Genomic DNA, 22,932 nt, shown 5'->3' with positions numbered 1-22,932 from the left:
GATAAAATTCCAACAAGATGTGAAATGTTTCCTTGATTCTACTTAACACGTTCAAAGGAAAACTACAAAATGGTAGTGCTTGTGTATTTTGGACAAACCCCTCCGCTCCCTCCGCTGTACCGTAAGGCCGTAGAATAAGTTAGGCTTCTCTTCCGATAGAATTGTTGGCTGTTGATTTTAGATTGAGAGGATTCAGTGCTTTATGTATTTGTACAATTCCCATGTGCTTTATTTATAACAATGTCAATTGCACACATATATTAATGTACGGTACATTGGGACAAAATAGCTGTTAAAGGGGAATTTTGGGGAAAACATATATCACCTATTCAGTCCTTTCTTCAGTCATGCATACACTTAGTAGGTTTCTCGGCACTACTAGCACAATTCCGGACTGCTGCGTAAATAAATGTGTGTTCAGATTGGGGAACCTGAAATTGTTGAACTTTGAAATGGTGCTCAACATAAAAGTCTTAGTCTTGTAAAAATGATTGAATATAGAAACAGTGTGGCACTCATCATATGTTCATTTAAAAGTAGAAAAATTTTATTTCATGCTGGTGCTGGGATGTGGACTAGCGGGATACGATCGTTTCGTGCACACACCTGTGGCGCGCTTCCTCTCAGCCTAGAGGAGGTGCGCCACAGGTGTGTGCGCGAAACAATCATCCTCTGTTGGGATGTGGACTAGCAGGGGACAATTGTTTTGCGTGCATACCTGTGGTGCACTTCCTCTAGGCTGAGAGAAAGTGCGCCACAGGTGTGCGCGGGAAACAATCGTCGCCCGCTAGTCCACATCCCAGCAACAGCATGAAATAAACTTTTTCTACTTTTGCATAAACGGATGGTGAGTGCCACACTGTTTCTATATTCAAGCTTTCTTTAGTCATGCTGGGGGTTGGAGGGCAGGGTTGAAGGATAAGGAACTCTAATGACTGGTGGGCATTCCAGTTGGACTCCCATCACTGATGTATCACTAATCCAGGTTATAAATGACAAATGTTTTTGGATGGAGCATATAACCCTTTAAAGTAGAGACTCGTGGTTCCCATCTAAATTATCTATCCGAAATACTTTTTACAGTATAATTTTTTAATTGTCCCGGTAAGGGGTTGGTGGTCCATACTGTATTTATATGCACCAGCAGGACTGCTAGAACTGCAAGAAGAAGACATTCAAATCCAGCTAGGGAAAAGGGGGAAATAGGATATTTGGATTGATCCCTCTTGACTGCTCTTGAAATCGGCCTAGTAATGGGACTGAAATTTGAGGGATCACTTATTCCCTATCTTTAACATTTAGTAGGGTAAAATCCAGAGTCAAGGAAAATTACTGTTGGGAGCACTGGATCAGAAATGGTAGACTAACATGTATCAGGAGAGGTAGCATTGACTCACAGGCTGATGTAAGGAACAGGTCATATAGAGAACATAAGCAAGGTCAAGTCATTGGATAGAGCTAGGTCAAATAACAACCCTTTGCAAATCACATGAAATGTAATAAACTTTTTACTCAGGTAATAAACGCATGCATTGTGCCAGAGCATGCAAGAATAGCCACAATAACTCATTGGCCAGCACCTGAAGGTATCTTGAGCACTCCCCCTTTAAATCGTTTGAGCAGATACATGCCAATCACAGTTCTAGCAGCGGCCAGGGAGAGCAGAAGCTACTGGACAGTGCCCAGGATGGAGAGTGGCATAAACAAGGACCCAGGAGCAGGTACAAAGTGCCTGTGACCCAATGGGGATTATTGCTTGGGGGTATTAGAATCTATCAGTAGATTATCTTTCAACTTTTCTATTCCCACCTAAGGAACATTCTTTCCTGGGGAATTGGATAATATGAAAATATGTGACAAATAAACTATAGCAGAGAAATACTTTCATGGCTAATTGCTGTTGGCCATGAACAAATGTTTCTTCAATGGCAGATTTATTATACTCTTTTATTTGTACCACCAATTTTAATGGCAGCCATAATATTGCATCTTGCTTATGGTCACATGGGACATGCCCTACTTAAATTATAGATAAGAACATTATAGCAATACAGGACACAATTTATTCTGCACAGCAGGTGATAACCCACAAACTTCATTTATTTAAACATCTTAAAGGTAATGTGTTTTTTTGTTGTATTGAACAGATTGAATTACTATGTGTAGGGAAATTATAAAATACATAAACTCCCCTATGCTTCCAGAAAAGAAGGTGGTGGAGATTTTCATGATTAATTAGAAATGTTGCTGAGTGCTGAATTAAAATTTAAATTAATGTATGTAAAAAAATATATATAAAAAAAAAACCTTTGGTACAGCCATAAACAGCTAGTTTATGGTACAGCTGTGTGGTCTAGCCACTATATTCTAATTTGTATCTAGTCCTCTATCGTCAGATAGTATAATGACTTTAGTGGTCACTATAATTTAAAACAACTTCTCTCCATCTGATACAAAACATGATCTGTACAGTATTAGTAAATCACTACCAGTAAATCACGACTAGAAGTCACTGCTTAGTCTTGATAAAAAGTTCTAAAAAAATTATTTCCTTGCAAACTACTGTCTATAATCTGTTGTTATAAAAATCCTGTCTCTTGTGACAGGGGGACAAAGACAGAATACAGGAAGTGGGGGCAGGACTTAGCTTGTGCTATGTGCAAAAGAAAACATGGAATGTGTGATTGCAAAACTGAGCCTGTCTACCTATGCAAAGGTAAATCAAGGTTTCCATCTTATCTCAGAAAGACAACAAAGTTCTGGAAAGCTGTCTCTCGCATGACTAGTCATCATTTTAATCTCCTTTAGCTTGTCATCATCAACATCAGCATTATCGGTACACAGCTTACACCGAGACTTTTGCTTTTGTGGTGTAACCCCTTCTTCTTGTAATGCTGTTGCTCACATAGAACATTGAAACCCCAGAGCATCAATGACAAGAATCCCCAAAGATGCTATAGTTCCCAGTATACTATAAATTCTCCACCAGCACAGTGCCAGCTTGTTTAGTCCAGTACACTTTCTCCAGCACTATATTATGACTTAACAGTGAGCAGTAGGTGCTGTCCTGTGATTGGTCAGGGATGTAAGGAAGGAAAATTCTCTGAAATTGAGAGAATGAGAAATAGCAAAAACAACCTTAGCTAGAAGTCAGGTGATCAAACTTTTTTCTAGCAATATAATTTTCCTGTCACTAATTATTTTCGGACGTCTTTGCAAACAGCAGACGTTATTTTTTGTTGTTCACACACAGTTTTTCTTTTTTCACTGTCCTTTCTCCATTTTTACTATTAAATTTAATGGAGTTTACAATTAAAGACTCCCATTTAATAAATTGTTGGATGTGCTGTATAAGTTAGTGCTTGGACACTAGCTTACAAGATATAAACATATAACTTCTAACTTGGAGATTATTTGGTTTCCTTTGTTACTATCCCTAGAGTATAAATGTTTGTGGGTATATCTTTGATATTTAGATATTTTAAAATATAATGCTGTGCTCCAGTGATAACTGATGTTCGTTTTTAGCAATGCAGAACATGTTGACACTACTGTATGTAAGCACAATTGAATAAGTAGAGCACTATTGGTTTGGGGTCTACACAGTAAAAGGGTTCTGACCTTACAAAGTAATTACCAGGAAATGCCATCACATTATGATCGGTTAAGGGTTTAAACTCAGGGACCTGATCCTACAAATATGGACCCACAGCACTAATATATAAAGTCAGATACAGTGGTCACCACTACTCTTCCTTGCTCATGGAGTTAGAAGCAGACAGCTAGAAAACATCTTCAGTCAATAGGGGGGTGCTCAATCCTTATAGCATAAGATACATACATGAAAATGGAATAAAAAGTTGATGACAGCACTCACCGATGCTTCCTGATCCTTTGATTATTCAAACCTTCATTAAAACATTCCTTGCAGACAGCAAGGATGCCAGCAAGGTAGTAATGTGTTACAGCTGTTTTACACTTGCATGCGTGCTTCTTCAGACCACATTACTACTTTGCTGACATCCTTGCTGTCTGCATGGAATGTTCTAATGAAGTTCTAAATAATAATCAGTGAGTGCTGTCATCTACTTCTTATTCAGCAATAATATATTAAGATGCCCTCCTTAGTGACACTCCACGGCTTCCAGAATGGGATGTAGCACTAAACTAGCACTGTAAGCCCTTTATATCCAAGATCAGTGGGGGTCCTAAAGGTTTGTAACCTCACTAATCATAAAGTGATTGAATATCCTAGCAATATGCCATCACTTTAAAAATGGGTAGATCACTTTAAATATATTTTACATTGCTTTTTGCAGTGAAGAAATCACTACACTACAATTATAAATTTTTATTTAGAAATGTATTTAAGCTATAAAATGTTTAGTCCTGATTTTTTTCTTCTAATAGACGAGAACCACCTGTCGATACAGGAGACTCAATCCCAAGATAATCACATGGATGAGATAGATGAATATGAAAATGAAAATGAAGCGATACTGAGAGGAATGATGAACCTGACATTACAAAGGATGCCACATATAACATTGAAAAACCAGTACAGAGTAATCAAGAAGCTTGGCAGTGGTACTTATGGAAGTGTTCTACTAGCTGAACGTAAATTACAAGGTAATTTTCATTGTTTGCTTCCGTAATTGTACAACTTGTATGTAAACACTATTGTCTATGGCCCAGATTTAGGCTATGTTCACACTACGTAAGTTTCCGGCCGTAGCGCGTTCCGTGAATAAGTGGCCGGAGACTCACGTAGTTTGCGTATAATGAAAAGTATACGAAGTACGGCTGCACCGTTCACACTACGTATGAACTTACGCCCGGATCGTACGCGGCGGCGTAAAAAATGAACCAGACCATTGTTTGCGGACGAAAATGCCGTAACTTACGCCCGTAGCGTTACATGCGGTCCCGTACGTAGTGGTGATTTCTTCATTTTTGCAGCTTTTTGTGCCGATCCAAAAGGTTCTGTGGGGTGTCCGGGGCTAGGCGAAGATTTCCAAGTAAAAGACCACTGTCAGATCGCTACGTAGGGCGCTCGGGAAGCGTAAGTAGACTTCGGGCGTAAGTTCGTGCTCCGTACGTAGCCGGCCGCAAGTAGCGTAAATCTCCGGCCGGAGTTTACCGCGTATATGTCCGGCCGCGAAAATATGCGGCCGGACATATACGCAGTATGAACATAGCCTTAGGGTGTGAATATCAACTAGTGTTAACTGCCCACAGCAGCCAATCACAGCTCAGTTTTCACCTTACCAGAGCTGAAAGCTGAGCTGTGATTGGTTGCTGTGGGCAGTTTACACCCGTCTTTATTTTACACCCTTTGATAAATCTTCCCCATGTGTTTATATGCTTTTATATATATATATATATATATATATATATATATATATATGTATATGTGTGTATATATATATATATATATATATATATATATATTATTTTTTTTTGAGGAACGAAGAATGAGGAACGAAGAAATAAACTTACACAGCCTGTAATCCTATAGTTAGACAATGTAAAATGCTAAAAAATATTAGTATAGTCAGTTTGTTGACAACAAATGGAATTTAACCCCTTAGTGACCGCCGATACGGCTTTTTACTGCGGTCACTAAGGGTCCTTATTCTGCTGCCATCAGCTTTTTACGGCGATGGCAGAGAATAAGGCTGCGGGGCCGGGGCCGCCCCCCCCCCTAACCGACGATCGCCGCTATTAACGTTATAGCGGCGGCCGGCGGCAAAGGGGATGAAATAAGTGGCCGCGGGGGGAGATGAAATAAGTGTCCCCCAGACCTCAGATCAGCCCCCCTAGTAGGGCGATCACTAACCCCCCTCCCCCGGCGGCCATCATTTCCAAGATGGCCGCCGCCATCGCTGTGAACCGACTAATGTCGGTCCACAGCGATGGAAAAGTTAAAATGAATGAAAGCCCCATGCTCTCCGCCTGGGGTCCCGGTACAAGCGATCAGCGGTATATACTATATACCGCTGATCGCTTGTACCATGTGCTCCTGGCACTTTTTATCCCCTGTCACCATGAATGATTGGTGACAGGGGATAAAAAGTGATGTCCCCCCACCCCCCAAGTCGACCCCCACCCCCCCTCTCACCCCCGTCCCTGGAGCTCCTTCCTCCTCGACGTCCTGGCTGGTTATGAAGTGCGCATGCGCTTCACAACCAGCCAACTCTGAAAATTTAAAGTGACAGAGACCAATTTGGTCTGTCACTGAACTATGATTACTGAGATAGAAAATATCACAGTAATCATAGTAATACAGTGAAAATGAATACGTAAAGTACAAAAAGTGACAAACATACAAAAAAATAAAACACACACTTTTTATTATAGTAATAATTGCAGTTTACTCCCAAATTACCCCTAACCCCTCCCCAGATTACCCGTAACCACCGCACGTTGCCCGTAACCACCGCACGTTGCCCGTAACCACCTCAAATTGCCAGTGACCCCCTCCCGATTGCCCGTAACCACCCCAAATTACATGTACCCACCCCAGATTACCTATAAGCACTTCAGTTTATCAGTAACAATCCCAGATTGTCTGTAACCCTTCCAGGTTGCACATAACCCCCCCAGGTTCCCCGTAATCATGCCAGATTACATGTAACCCCCCCCAGATTGCACGTAACCACCGCACGTCGCCTCTGACCACCACACGTTGCCTCTGACCACCACACGTCGCCTCTGACCACCACACGTCGCCTCTGACCACCACACGTCGCCTCTGACCATGCCACGGCGCCTCTGACCACCCCAAATTGCCAATGACCCCCTCCAGATTGCGGTGCCCATGCCAGATTACAGGTATCCACCCCAGATTGCCATTAAGAACTTCAGTTTATCCGTAACCACCCCACATTGCCCGTAACCACCCCACGTTGCCCGTAACCACCCCAGATTGTCTGTAAGCACTGCAGGTTGCCCGTAACCACCCCACGTTGCCCGTATCCACCCCAGATTGTCTGTAAGCACTGCAGGTTGCCCGTAACCACCCCACGTTGCCCGTAACCACCCCAGCTTGTCTGTAAGCACTGCAGGTTGCCCGTAACCACCCCACGTTGCCCGTATCCACCCCAGATTGTCTGTAAGCACTGCAGGTTGCCCGTAACCACCCCACATTTCCCGTAACCATCCCAGATTGTCTGTAAGCACAGCAGGTTGCCCGTAACCAGCCCACGTTGCCTGTAACCAGCCCACGTTGCCTGTAACCAGCCCACGTTGCCGTAACCACGGCAGGTTGCCCGTGACCACCACACGTTGCCCATAACCACCCCACGTTGCCCGTAACCAGCCCACGTTGCCTGTAACCACCCCAGGTTGCCGTAACCACAGCAGGTTGCCCGTGACCACCCCATGTTGTCCGTAACCACCCCAGATTACCTGTAACCACCTCAGGTTGCCCATAACCACCCCTGGTTGCCCGTAACCACCCCACATTACCTGTAATCTCATTTTTTTTATTTTATTTTAGTAACTGCGCTATTCTAATAACCATTACTAGCTGCGGTTTTGCTCCTGTAAATTGGCGCTCCTTCCCTTCTGAGCCCTGCTGTGTGCCCATACAGTGGTTTATGCCCACTTATGGGGTACCGTTGTACTCAGGAGAACCTGTGTTACAGATTTTGGGGTACGTTTTCTCTCCTGTTCCTTGTCAAATTGAGAAATTTCAAACTAAACCAACATATTATTGGAAAAATTCGAGTTTTTCATTTTTACTGGCCAATTTTGAATACTTTCCTCTAATACCTGTGGGGTAAAAATGGTCACCACACCCCACGATGAATTCTTTGAGGGGTGCACTTTCCAAAATGGGGTGACTTTTGGGGGGAATCTATTCTGCTGACACTACAGGGGCTCTGCAAACGCACCTGGTGCTCAGAAACTTCTTCAGAAAAATCTGCACTGAAAATGCTAATTGGCGCTCTTTCCCTTCTGAGCCCGGCTGTGTGCCCATGCAGTGGTTTATGCCCACATATGGGGTACCATTCTACTCAGGAGAACCTGCTTTATATATATTGCGATGACATTTCTCTCCTTTCAAACTAAAGGAACATATTATTGGAAAAAATCGAGTTTTTCATTTTTACTGTCTACTTTTGAATACTTTCCTCAAATACCTGTGGGGTCAAAATGCTCACCACACCCCAAAGTAAATTCTTTGAGGGGGGCACTTTCCAAAATGGGGTGACTTATTGGGAGATTTTACTCTGCGGACACTACAGGGGCTCTGCAAACGCACCTGGCACTCGGAAACTTCTTCAGCAAAATCTGCATTGAAAAAGCTAATTGGCGCTCCATTCCTTCTGAGCCCTCCTGTGTGCCCATGCAGTGGTTTATGCCCACATATGAGGTACCTTTTCACTTAGGAGAACCTGTGTTACAAATTTTGGGGTACTTTTTTCCTCTTGTTCCTCATAAAATTGAGAAATTTCAAACTAAAAGAACATAATATTGGAAAAATTTGAGTTTTTCATTTTTACTGTCTACTTTTGAATACTTTCCTCTAATACCTGTGGGGTCAAAATGGTCACCACACACCAAGATGAATACTTTGAGGGGTGCACTTTCCAAAATGGAGTGACTTATGGCGAGATTTTACTCCGCTGGCACTACAGGAGCACTGCAAACGCACCTGTCGCTCGGAAACTTCTGCAGCAAAATCTGCATTGAAAAAGCTAATTGGCGCTCCTTCCCTTCTGAGCCCTCCTGTGTGCCCATACAGTGGTTTACGCCCACATATGGGGTACCATTGTACTCAGGAGAACCTGCGTTACAAATTTTGGGGTACTTTTTTCCTCTTGTTCCTCGTGAAATTGAGAAATTTCAAACTAAACCAACATATTATTGGAAGAATTCGAGTTTTTCACTTTTACTGTCTTCTTTTGAATACTTTCCTGTAATACCTGTGGGGTCAAAATGGTCACCACACACCAAGATGAATTCTTTGAGGGGTGCACTTTCCAAAATGGGGTGACTTATGGGGGGTTTTCTCTCTGCTGACACTACAGGGGCACTGCAAACGCACCTGGCGCTCAGAAACTTCTTCAGCAAAATTTGCATTGGAAAAGCTAATTGGCGCTCCCTTCCTTCTGAGCCCTGCTGTGTGCCCATACAGTGGTTTACGCCCACATATGGGGTACCGTTGTACTCAAGAGAACCTGCATTACAAATTTTGGGGTGCTTTTTGTCTCATATTCCTTTTGAAAATGAGAAACTTTAATCTAAACATATATATTATTGGAAAATTAAAATTTTCCATTTTTTTACTGCCTAATTGTGAATACTTTCCTCCATCCCCTGTAGGGTTAAAATGCTCATTATACCCCTAGATTAATTCTTTAAGGTGTGTAGTTTCCAAAATGGGGTCACTTATGGGGGTTTTCAGGATACCAGACTTCTAAATCCATTTAAAAAAGAACTGGTCCCTAAAAAAATCAGTTTCACGAAAATGTGATAATTTGCTGATAAATTTCTAAGCCCCATAACACCCTAAAAAAGTAAAATATGTTTACCAAATTATGCCAGAATAAAGAGGACATATTGGTTATGTGACTTAGTAACTAATTTATGTGCTACGACTTTCTTTTTTTAGAAGCAGAGAATTTCAAAGTTCATAAAATGCAAATTTTTTAAATTTTTCATGATATTTTGATGTTTTTCACAAAAAACACACAAAGTAGTGACCAAATTTTGCCACTAACATAAAGTGCCATATGTCACGAAAAAACAATCTCAGAATCGCTAGCATACGTTAAAGCATCACTGAGCTATAAGAGCATAAAGTGAGACAGGTCAGATTTTGAAAAATTAGCCTGGTCATTAAGGCCCAAACTAGCTGCAGCACGAAGGGGTTAAGTTTATAATTTATAAATTAAAAACAAGGACAAAGACTGATGGTAATAACAAAAGCATGGTAAACACAAGACAATTGGCCAAGAAGTGCAGACAAATTAATAAATCATAACCTTTACCAGTCAAAAGTGGATATCTAAAACAATAGCAAAAAAGCAACTTTGTGAGTATTATACTTGCCCTTATGTTAAAATTATATTTATAATTATACAAATCACCAATATACACTTATTATGAGAGATGCACATAAAGTGCGTTTTTTCCTGAACTTACTACTGCATTAAGGCTTCACTTCCTGGATAACATGGTGATGTCACTTCCTGGATAACATGGTGATGCCACAACCTGACTCCTAGAGCTGTGTGGGCTGTGGCTGCTGGAGAGGATGATGGCAGAGGGATGCTCAGTGTCCCTCCAGTGCCCTGTGTCCCTCAGTGTCCCCCTGCCATCATCCTCTCCAGCAGCCACAGCCTGCACAGCTCTGGGAGTCGGACCGTGACATCACCATTTTATCCAGGAAGTGACATCACCATGTTATCCAGGAAGTGAAGCCTTAATGCAGTAGTAAGTGCAGAAAAAAAACACACTTTATGTGCATTTCCCATTATAAGTGGATATTGGCGATTTGTATAACTTTGGGGGGCAATATAATACTTCAATAACATTTTTTGCCGGACTTCTCCTTTAAAGGGGTTATCCAGCGCTACAAAAACAATGCGGCTAGTGTATTCATTTGTGAACTGCAGGTGGTACTTGCACTTGCATGTTCCGGACCTATATGCAGTTTACAACCCCATATGACTACCACATGGGATAGTGAACTGCAGGTGGGGCCTCAACCTACAAGTTCAGGTCCAACCTGCAGTTCAAATCCCCATACAGTAGATACAGCTGCTAGCACAGCAGAGAAGAGGGCCATTTGCTATTTTTCTTTTCTTTTGTTTTTTTGTCACTGATACCAAGGGCTATTCTGAGTAAACTATGTTGATGACCAACATTTTATTTTTTATAAAATGGCCAGTGAGGGGTGTGGGAGTTTTAGTCATAGTAATAATATTTCTCTAGTTTTTTACCTTTCTTTCTCACTTCTACAGGCTCGCTAGTAGAAGCCATCTAATTTTTACAGGCTTAAAGAGTCACTGTCGTATTTTTTTTTTTTGCAGAAATCAATAGTCCAGGCGATTTTAAGAAACTTTGTAATTGGGTTTATTAGCCAAATCTGCCATTATCTGCATGTAAAAAGCCTTTTCCCAGGTCCCCCCCTCCTTCCTCTTTTTCATCCACTCTGAAAAATCTGAAAATTGTGACTTGTTGCAGGAGACGTCCCCTGTCTGTTCTAGGGAGAGGGGAGGGGGGAGGAGGAAGGAGGGAGTTAGCCGGCAGCAGAAAGCAGATAACAGAGGATTACAGGCACGGAGCTGGGTGACAGCTGTAATCCGAGCTCAGACAGGTCACTGGTGATGGTCAGAACAGATAACGGGTGAGGGATTTGTAGATTAACTCTTTGTTGTCCTGTTTTGGTCTTCTCTTTAGCTCTCTCCATAGGAGAACAATGAAGACAGGGGTGAGAGCTTCAAACTGCTTTTTCATGATAAAAATGCATTTTTCGGATAATAAACCCAATTACAAAGTTTCTTAAAATCGCCTGGACTATTGATTTCTGCAAAAAAAAATTTCACGACAGTGACACTTTAAACTAAGCCGCAGCTAATAGATGCCATCTAACGCTAAACTCTGCATTATTACCCTAGTACCCACTGCCACATAGGTATTGGGGAAAGCCAGGTACCATCAATCCTGAAGTGCAAAAAATGGCACGCCCAGTCTGGAGTGGTAATAAGCTAGTATTATTAGGTGGGAAAGACAAATATATGTAGACAGGTAAATGGCCCTTCCCACCCTGGTATTACTAGGCTGTTGCTGTTTGTTTTCTCCCCTTGCTGGCCATGGAAAAGAGGGGGGACAACACGCTTTTTTATTTGGCCCTTCCCAGCCTAATAATAGTGGCCTGCTACTATTGCAGACCATGAGTGCCATTTTGTTTAACGCTCCAGTAATAACCTAGGGAGGTGAGTTTTAGCCATTTTATGGATGCCATCTATCAGATGGCTTCCACTGCCAAGCCTGTACAATGAGAGAAAAACACAAAAACAATACAGCAGAGAAAGAAAAAAAAACTGACATAAAAACACCCCCTCACCCCTCAATGACCATTTTCTTTAAAAAAGAAAGATCAACAGTCATCAACATAGTCCAGGAAACTGGTGCCTAGAAAATAAAAATATAAAAATAATGTTAGTAAATGAAGGGTATGTCATGCTGTGCTAGCGACTGAGGATACCAATGCGATTGTGAACTGCAAGTGAGACCTGGACTTGTAAGTCCAGTAGTTTGCAAATGCAAAAGATATCCACAGTGGCTAATGCAGCGGAAAAGAGCAACAACAAAGTCCTGAAAGGCTGTGTGGCTATATTGCATTTTTAACATAAACACAATGTGGTAGCCTAAAACTGACCCCTCTCCACTCATGCCTGTATGGCCTGCCAAATTTTCTATACTGCAGCCTTTAGTGATCATGTGATGGTCACTACTATCTGCAGTGCAGCTAAAGATGCTTTGACACAGCCAGGAGCAATAAGGGGTAAGTGCAAAGTTCTGACTTAGGAGCAGAACACCTGTCGTTTCAACAGGTGCTCTGGTCCTCTAAAGTAAGCAGCAATCTGTAAAGTTCACTGCTTGCTGTCTGGGCCCTAGTGGGTTGAATGGTGGTGCTATGAATCCCCACCTAACCCCATTCTCCCTGGGCTGAGCACACTGCATCAGGAGGGAAGGGGAAGTAAGTGATCTTTATTTACCATATAGGCATGACCCCTTTAGGCAGGCCTTCTAGTAGTTATACACCTGTCTCCCTGCCAAGTGCCACTTAATGCTTTTGGCGCAGATATTAAGATCTGATACTGTAGTCTATAATATACATAAAAACATAGAAGATTGTCAGCAGAAAAAAAAACCACTTGGTCCATCTAGTTTGCCCTTTTAGGCTATGTTCACACTGCGTATGAATCCGTCCGTAGTGCGAACTGCGAATATACGCACGTAGTTTTGAGGTTGATGCGTTTGCTTGAAAGTATACAATATACGCCCGCACAATGCACGCTACGTATGAGCTTATGGCCGGATTGTATGCGGTGCCGTGAAAAATGAAGAAGACCATTGTTTGAGGACGGAAATGTTGAAACTCACGGCCGTAGATTTCCATGCGGTCCCGTACGAAGTACTTATTTCAGCCAAATTGAACTTGATTTTTTGATCCAAAAGGTTCTGTGTGGTTGACGGGGCTGGGCGAAGATTTCCAAGTAAATGACCAGCCTCAGATCGCTTCGAAACAAGCTAGGGAAGCATAACTGCACTACGGGCGTATATGTTCGCGGTTCGTACGCATCCGGCCGCATGTCGATTTTTCCCACGCCCGTAGTTTTAGCCGCACATGTACGTCGCCATACGAACTACGGACAGACTCATACGCAGTGTGAACATAGCCTTTGTATTTCCCTACTTAGGATAGATATATGTTTATCCCAGGCAGGTTTAAATTCTATTATGGTAGATTTACCAACCACACCGGCTAGAAGTTTGTTCAAACCATCTACTACTCTTTAAGTAAAGTAATATTTTCTCACATTGCTTCTGTTCTTTCCCCTAACTAACCTCTCACTGTGTCCTCTTGTTCTTGAGCTCAGTTTTTTTTTCTAAAAGCACTTCCCCCTGAACCCTATTTAGTCCTTTAACATATATAAAGGTTTCAATCATGTCCCCCCTTCTTTTTTTTTTCTCCAGACTATACAGATTTAAAGTCTTAAGCCCCTATTCCACGGGTCGTTAAGCGCTCTCAGCGCTCGTTTGCTCCTCGTTCCGGGGGGGGCTGCCCGGGTGATCGCTGATCGTCCGGGCAGCCCATAGGATATAGCAGCATCTGCTGCCGATGCTCCTATTCAACGGAGCGACGGCAGCAGATCGTTGCTATATCAGTCGCTTGTTTTTAAACATGTTGAAAAACAAGCGACTGCAACGATCAGCCGACATGAACGATGTTGGCTGATCGTTGCACTCTATTCCACGGGACGACTATCGTTCGTAGCGGCCGATATCGGCCGAATACAAATGGTATGCGTTCCGTGCAATAGGGCCTTTACTTAATATGGTTTATGCCTCACACCCTCCACTATTTTTGTAGCCCATCTTTGGACCCGTTCTATTTTATCAATATCCTTTTTTAGGTGAGGTCTCCAGTACTGGACACAGTATTGCAGATGTGGTCTCACCAGAGCTCTATACAGCTAGATCACAATCTCCCTCTTCCTACTGGTTAATCTGCCCCTCTATGACGCGGCTTCATTGATTCTAATGGAGCCGCGTCATGGTTCATTCACTATAAGGACACAGCAATGGTGATGGTTTAATGTATCCAAGTGATTGTCAGATTATTATTGTCATTGTATTTTATTGTACTAATAAATATTGTTCAATACATCCGGCAATTATTTGTGATGAAATCTTTTAGAAATTCTGACAGTATGAAACATAATCATGTCTTATAATTCGGATTTCTTAAGAAAAAAGAAGTGTCAAAGCAGTCTGGAGGTTAGATTTAAACATTTCCATTTTTTTGCAGATTTAAAAAAAAAAAAGTAAACTCAACATTTGTTATCCTGAACCTGAAGTTTTTAGATACATTGTCTGTGTGGTCCTAGTGTGCACCTTTTATGGGATTTATAGCCCTATACAGCATCTATAGGACACATAGCCAGTGACATGGTATATAGTCCCCTCAGGCCCCTTTCTGTAGCATGTCCCTATATAGAATAGCCCACTCTGTGTAGCATGCCCCTATATAGAATAGCCACCTATGTGTAGCATCCCCCATATAGAGTACCTCCCTCTGTGTAGCATCCCCCATATAGAATACCTCCCTCTGTGAAGCATCACCCATGTAGAATAGGCCCCTCTGCTTTGCAGTGAATGAACAAGAGGGAAAAAAAAACACAGGATTGCTGATTTTTTTAAATTATATATTAGGGAAAACAAATTAATATAAAGCTACATTTTTATTTTACACCAATATGATACAAATAAAAACTATAGATCATGGTGCAAAAAAATGAGCCCCCAACCAGCCCTGTAGGTGGAAAAATAAAATGGCTTTTAGAAAGCAAGGAGGAGAACATTGTTTCAATGTGACCTGGACATCCACGCATCAATGAGCTTTGGTCATATAAGCTTGAGACTCGCTAAGAACTAAGGGGGAGATTTATCAAACTGGTGTAAAGTAGAACTGGCTCATTGTGGTACGGATTACCATTAGAAGTCTATGGCATCTGTATTTTTTACGGACGTCACAGATGTCACATCCATGATGTCCGCAAAAAAACACAGATCAAAACTAAGCAAACTAGTACTGTTCACATTTTACGGATACGGAAACGGATGCAATTACGGATACAAATATAGATGATTTTCCATGGAGAAAAAATAGCAGTTTTTTTAATAGAGTTTTTGCGCCCCAGAAAAATCACAGAATGTGAAAATGAGGCCTAAGGCTATGTTTCCACGCTGTAGATACAACAGCCATTTCCCGAGCAGCCATTGTTTAACAATATTCACGGTCGGAATAAATTATAATGATCATTATTTCTGGCCATAGGCAGTGTTAAATTACGGCCATTCATGTTGAGCGACCTTTGTTCATACAGCGTGGCAACATAGTCTAATACTTGTTTAGCTGCTCATTTCAATAGTAAATAGGAAATTTTGGGTGCTGACCTATTTACATACAGATGTCTACTTTATATAGTGAAATTTCTAGATATTGTTTACTCTGTTCCCTTCAGTTAGAGCTGATGAGAGGCTTCTCTTCCTGGTTGACACCGAATGTTCCTTAGTTAATGTCTGGAAACCATTAACACATTTTGACAAACTTGTCCATCAACTAGGATAAGTCTGAACTGTCACCGGTGGATGATAACTGTCTTAACGTCATAGCACTACTATCCTGTTAAAATGTAAAACAGTTATTAAAAATCTTGGTATTATGTTGTCTATGGTATATTGTTTAAAAAAATTCAAATCTAAAAGGGACACATAGAGGGAGATTTCTCAAAGGGTGTAAAAAACTGGCCATAGCAACCAATCACAGCTCAGCTTTCAGCTCTGGTGAAAGGAAAGATGAGCTGTGATTGGTTATTGTGGGCAGTTTACACCAGTCTAAATTTTACACCCTTTGATAAATCTTCCCTATAGTGTTGATTACCTGTGTCAGTGATGGAATGAGTCAATTGAAATAAAATGGTGAAGATGCCCCAGCTGCTCTACCCCCTACATAACAGCCCAGTGTGGGTACCCCTATGTTTTTAATAGGTTTAATCTTATGTTTGGAACGGGTGGGTTGGGCTTGCATTAAGCACAGGAAGGGCAAAGGTGGTACCAAACCCAATCTCATATAATTTTCCGAATCACTGTAATGCATATGGTGTAGTAGAAAGTGAGGGACAAACTTGGAGTGGAGAACTTTACCAGATATATAACTTTACCAATATATATGCATGTGCAATACTGATTGGCTACTGAGTTGACTAGTCTCGAGGACTTTGGGAGGTGGAAGTTTAGAGGGGTGCATTGACTGATCCACGTATACTTGGCGTGCAGTCGAAACATCATGTTGTATTGGGTGCACTATAGACTTATGATACTTTGAAACCACCAGTCAATGCTGTTGGACTTCTTCTTGGACTCCCAACCAATGTGGGATTGTTGGCTTCCAGTGTGCATCACCTACACTGCTACCATCAAGGATCATAAGTGTTGTTGGATTGCTTTGATCCACGTAATGTCAGCGGGGGCTTGAAGCAATTTGCCGATACACACACAGAATATGATATTCCCAACCTGCAATTTTTCTCTCTCTTTTTTTTATCTAACTATACTGTACCAAGGATTTGATTATGAGGTTGAGAGAGGGACATTTAAGCCACTATATGTGACACTGGATGGCCTACTAGAAAGCATTATGCAGGTCTCATATAGCGTATCCATATGTGTTTATTAGCAAAAACTCATGAGAGATACCCCTTAAGGCTGAAGGATAAATGAAAGGGTAACATTGGGCCCATTGAAGAAGATAGTTGTATGTTTGCGTTGTATGTTGCTGTATCATTTAAATTACTTGGAAACTTTAATAAAAATGTAAAAAAAGAAGTGGTAATACTATTCCAGCCAGTATGTGCTGCCAAGCAACCCTGTAATCAGCCACCAACAATCTCAAAAGAGAAGGGCTGTATGGGCAACAGTTGGACCTGGGAGATGAAGAGTAGTGGAACATATGCAAAAAAAAAAAAAGTAATTTTAATAGTACAAAACATGAATCCAGCACTCTCTGTAAAATCTTCAAATTTATTGAAAAACATGCATAAAAATGAACACACCATGTAACAGCAAAAGGAGAAAAATTACTCCATAAAAAGGAAAAAGAGGAAGGATCGTTTGTTTTAGATATATTAATCCTGTATTTAAAATTCATAAGCCCCACTTCTAAAATGACATCATAACCGTAAATAAAAAAAAAATGGAAACACATAGTAGGACATACAACATACACACATTCACAATAAACACAAAAGCCCCTCCAATCTGATCCTCTATGAGGTTGTTTAACTCTCTCTTTGTCACAGAACTTAAAGGGGTTATCCAGCCTTAGACAACTTTTAATATCTTGCTGCTATAGAAAACAATAAAGAGCCTATGCTTACCTTTCCACACTCCCCCAGTGTCCTACTGCAGTGTCCCTGGGTTTTCTCTGCTTCTACAGAGTCTTCACTTCCAGGATTAACTCATCTCAGGAGTGACAACTAGCTCAGCCAATCAGTGCTGTCCCATCTCAGTCAGTGATTGGCTGAGTGGGCTGTCACTCCTGAGATAAGTTCATCCTGGAAGTGAAGACTGTAGTTAGCAGAGAAAACTGGCGGCACCGCAGGAAGACACTGGGGGAGCGTGGAAAGGTAAGCATAGGCTCTTTATTGTTTTTTACATAATAGCAGCAAGATATTAAAAGTTGTTTACAGAACTTGGGTCCTCTTACTTTTGAAAAATATTTCTGGTCCCTCCAGTTGTGGTTATATGAGAAAATGTGTATGTAAATTAGACATACACTCACCGGCCACTTTATTAGGTACACCATGCTAGTAACGGGTTGGACCCCCTTTTGCCTTCAGAACTGCCTCAATTCTTCGTGGCATAGATTCAACAAGGTGCTGGAAGCATTCCTCAGAGATTTTGGTCCATATTGACATGATGGCATCACACAGTTGCCGCAGATTTGTCGGCTGCACATCCATGATGCGAATCTCCCATTCCACCACATTCCAAAGATGCTCTATTGGATTGAGATCTGGTGACTGTGGAGGCCATTTGAGTACAGTGAACTCATTGTCATGTTCAAGAAACCAGTCTGAGATGATTCTAGCTTTATGACATGGTGCATTATCCTGCTGAAAGTGGCCATCAGATGTTGGGTACATTGTGGTCATAAAGGGATGGACATAGTCAGCAACAATACTCAGGTAGGCTGTGGCGTTGCAACGATGCTCAATTGGTACCAAGGGGCCCAAAGAGTGCCAAGAAAATATTCCCCACACCATGACACCACCACCACCAGCCTGAACCGTTGATACAAGGCAGGATGGATCCATGCTTTTATGTTGTTGACGCCAAATTCTGACCCTACCATCCGAATGTCGCAACAGAAATCGAGACTCATCAGACCAGGCAACGTGTTTCCAATCTTCTACTGTTCTATTTCGATGAGCTTGTGCAAATTGTAGCCTCAGTTTCCTGTTCTTAGCTGAAAGAAGTGGCACCCGGTGTGGTCTTCTGCTGCTGTAGCCCATCTGCCTCAAAGTTGGACGTACTGTGCGTTCAGAGATGCTCTTCTGCCTACCTTGGTTGTAACGGTTGGCTATTTGAGTCACTGTTGCCTTTCTATCAGCTCGAACCAGTCTACCCATTCTCCTCTGACCTCTGGCATCAACAAGGCATTTCCGCCCACAGAACTGCCGCTCACTGGATGTTTTTTCTTTTTCGGACCATTCTCTGTAAACCCTAGAGATGGTTGTGCGTGAAAATCCCAGTAGATCAGCAGTTTCTGAAATACTCAGACCAGCCCTTCTGGCACCAACAACCATGCCACGTTCAAAGGCACTCAAATCACCTTTCTTCCCCATACTGATGCTCGGTTTGAACTGCAGGAGATTGTCTTGACCATGTCTACATGCCTAAATGCACTGAGTTGCCGCCATGTGATTGGCTGATTAGAAATTAAGTGGTAACGTGCAGTTGGACAGGTGTACCTAATAAAGTGGCCGGTGAGTGTATGTGGCATATATAAATTGTCCACATCTTTATTTCAAGGTGGTTTTAGACCTTTATTTATTTGGGTCATACTTATACTTAGTCATTTAAAAGTTGTTGTTGTTGTTGCTGTTTTTTTTTTTTTACTGTTTACATGTAGCCTGTCTTTGTACATGTCATATCGTATTAAAAGTATCCTAAGTACCAGATGTGCAAAAGGCCTAAAAACCCTGTCAGTAAAATAGCTATACCCCTGAATTAACTGTATTTAGTGCCGCATTGCTTATTTTGAAAGACTAACTGTAATTTTATTTTTAAAATCTGTTTCTTAATTTTCAGGTAAAATTATGGCTCTAAAACTAATGAAGAAAAGGACTACCAAGGTGGAGAACTTCCTAATGGAATACTGTGTATCTCTGTGCCTGGGATCACACCCTAATATTATTAAAACTTTTGCAGTGGCCTTTGAAACCAATAGGTATTTTGCATTTGCTCAGGAGCTAGCACCCGCTGGTGACCTGTACTCCATCATTTCATGTCAAGTAAGTTTCCGTGAAGAAAGGGAAATACTTAATCACATCAGTCTTTAACCTCTTACCGCCACCGCACTGTAAATTAACGTCGCTGCAGCCTATGCCTGAGGCTACAGCAACGTTAATTTACGATCCAGGATGACACAGGCGCAGGAGCTGCGCCTGTGTCATCCGCGGAGGGTCCCGGCTATCAATGATAGCCGGGGACCCGCTGCAACTCTCAGCACCGGAGCCGCGCTCCGGTGCTGAGAGTCAACCCTATAGATACTGCGGTCAGCATGACCACAGCATCTACAGGACTCCTGACAGAGAATTCTCAATCTAAAGAGGAAGAGAATTTTGCACTTGCGAGATAAGGAATGTGATTAATTAATAGTTCGGGCGATTATGCACGTGGCGATACCAATCATGTTTATTTATTTATTTATGTTTATTTATAACATGGGGAAAGGGGAGTGATTCAAACTTTTATTAGGGGAGGGGGCTTTTTATTAATAACAACACTTTATTTTTTTCTTTTTACACTTATACTAGAAGCCCCCATGGGGGACTTCTAGTATAAGCACTCTAATCTTTCATTGATCTATGCTGTATATAGTAATACAGCATAGATCGATGAGATAGGCACTCGTTTGCTTCCGGCTGCTGCGGCCAAAAGCAACCGAGTGCCGAGCCGGGATCAGTGCCATTACGGCGCAGACCCTGGCCGGCAGCAGACATGGGGATCGCTCCTCCGGGACAATCTCCACCACTAGACACCAGGGAACAGCTGCATCAGGTAATCGGATGCAGCTGTCATCTTTGACAGCTGCATCTGATTACCTTATTAGCGGGCACGGCGATCGGACCCTGACCGCTAATAGCCGCGGTCCCGGGCTACATGCGGCACCCGGCCCTGCTCTGAACACCCTTACCGACCGCAGGGCGTAAATATACGCCTGCAGTCGTTAAGGGGTTAAAATACAATTAAAGTGTTCTCCATAGACCATATTGGACACAATATGATGTGAGAGGGAGGAAAGGCTCATCCCTAATTTTGAGCACTGAAACCGATCCTCTTGGATATGCCCAGTAAACCCACCTAAAATAACCGTTGTAGAAATAATTTGCTTACACCCTGCTTCTTTTGTACTGCATTAGGCTATGTTCACACTTGGTTTAAGAGCGTCCATTGCATAGCAACAGACGCTGTTAAACTGCCGGCCTTCGGGCTGCATTCAGGCCGTTCCTGCAGCCGATACCTCTGCTTCTCTGTCAATAGTTTGTTCTACCTTCAGATAGGACTGGATAAAACTCACAGATTCTTTTAAAAAGGAAAAAAATCACTTCCCTGAATGAGTGTGATTTGGTCCTAGTACCTTATAGCTTCCGGGCACAGTGCTTGAGAGCAAGGCGACAATTAAAAAAAATCTAACTTTAATCCTCGATCCTGGCGACTGGTAACTAGGCATGAGGGCAGAGCCATAGCAGTATGTTATCAGGTACTGGGGCCAGATCACACTTCCTCAGGGAAGGTATTTGTTCTCTTTAAGGACCGGTTCACACTGAGTAAACACTGCACAATTCTGTGGCGAAGATCTCCGCCGCAGAATCCCGCCATGCTCAGTGTCCTGATTTGAATGAATGGGAGAGTGCGCGCTCATCCGCTCCCTCTACTCTCCGCTCAAAGAATGAACATGTTCATTCTTTGAGTGGAGAGCGGCGGCAGCGGACAGACGCGCGCTCTCCCATTCACTCAAAGCAGGACACTGAGCTTGGCGGGATTCCGCGTCGTGTTTACTCAGTTTGAACTGGACCTAAGGGGTTAAATAGTACAATATTATGAGGTATGTCAATATGTCATATTATATTTTTATCTTTTCAGGTAGGTTTGCCTGAGACAATGGTAAAACGGTGTGCCATGCAGTTGTGTGAAGCACTGGACTTTATGCACAGCAAAGCCCTTGTTCACCGAGATGTCAAACTGGATAATATTTTGCTTTTTGACACAGATTGTCACTGCATAAAACTGGCTGATTTTGGATTAACAAGGCTTGAAGGTTTCTACATATCTCCCATGAAAGGAACTCTTCCTTATTCACCCCCTGAACTATGTTGCTTGCAAGAAAATGATACTCTTGAACTTGACTCCAGCCTTGATGTGTGGGCACTCGGTATACTTCTGTTCTGCATCTCAACTGGATACTTTCCTTGGGATACAGCATCCATTCAAGACAGGAAGTATGAAGAATTCGTTACGTGGCAAACTACAGGAAATTACCAGAAAATCCCTTCTCAATGGAAACAATTTACATGGCAAGCACTAGACATGTTTCAGAAGCTACTAGCAATAAACTCAATGACGCGAAGCCCGGCTATTGAAGTTCAAAAATATCTAAGTGACCCATGGAAAATTAACAGCGTGAACGATAACAGCAACTTACAAGATAACTGAAATGTTACAGAACGGAACGTGACTACCATGAACTTTCTGGAAGATAAAACTAACACTGAAAAGTATGCCAACCAGATTTACTCTGGCAATAAAACATCCCGGCACAATATTACCTACTGAAACTGGTTAGGATAAATGATTAGAAACTGAAACTGACTTCTTAAAGGGAACCTGTCTCCACTTTGATGCTGCCTGAACAATGAGTCAGTGGGGGAAACTTCTGTCTACTTCAGCGGTCTGGAGTGTAATATCCAAGCAGAAAGAGATCTATCAATCAAGGCTGATGGAGCCATGAGGGACTGCCTTTACCGCCTCAAACCATGCTTTACAAAATATTTAACAAAAATGCGAGGCTAGGGTTTTTATAACATCAGATTCGCTCACAGTTTTGCAGGGTTAGGCCAGGTTCACACTACGTAAAAAAACACGGCCCTATTTCATAACAACGGCCGTATTTGTTAAAAAACGGCGGTTGTTTGCTCAAATACGGCCATTGTTATGAAATACGGCCGTGTTTTTTACGTAGTGTGAACATAGCCTAATAATGGCATCACTGTAACTACTGGATTAAATCAATGTTTTTTTTTAATGGAAAAGAACGCAAACTATCTTGCAAAAATCATGAAAATGTTTTTTCCCACTGTTTTTGAATTTTTATTCTGCAGGAAAACATTGACATGGCTT

The 22,932-nt window shown here is 42.0% G+C and overlaps 1 protein-coding gene across 1 annotated transcript; it reads left to right on the top strand.

Moving 5' to 3' along the window:
* Positions 1 to 1,689: 1,689 nt before the first annotated feature.
* LOC138769394 (serine/threonine-protein kinase SBK1-like) lies at positions 1,690 to 22,636 on the top strand. The gene is made up of 5 exons (XM_069947829.1): positions 1,690 to 1,721; positions 2,607 to 2,716; positions 4,411 to 4,629; positions 19,621 to 19,823; positions 21,679 to 22,636. Exons 2-5 carry the CDS (start codon positions 2,656 to 2,658, stop codon positions 22,246 to 22,248), a joined length of 1,053 nt encoding a protein of 350 aa, XP_069803930.1. The 5' UTR covers positions 1,690 to 1,721; positions 2,607 to 2,655; the 3' UTR covers positions 22,249 to 22,636.
* Positions 22,637 to 22,932: the final 296 nt, after the last annotated feature.

The sequence above is a fragment of the Dendropsophus ebraccatus genome, chromosome 12 (genome assembly GCF_027789765.1).
Source record: "Dendropsophus ebraccatus isolate aDenEbr1 chromosome 12, aDenEbr1.pat, whole genome shotgun sequence".
Lineage (NCBI taxonomy): Eukaryota > Metazoa > Chordata > Amphibia > Anura > Hylidae > Dendropsophus > Dendropsophus ebraccatus.
The sequence above is the reverse complement of the archived record's forward strand: the minus strand, read 5'-3'. Positions and strand labels throughout refer to the sequence as shown.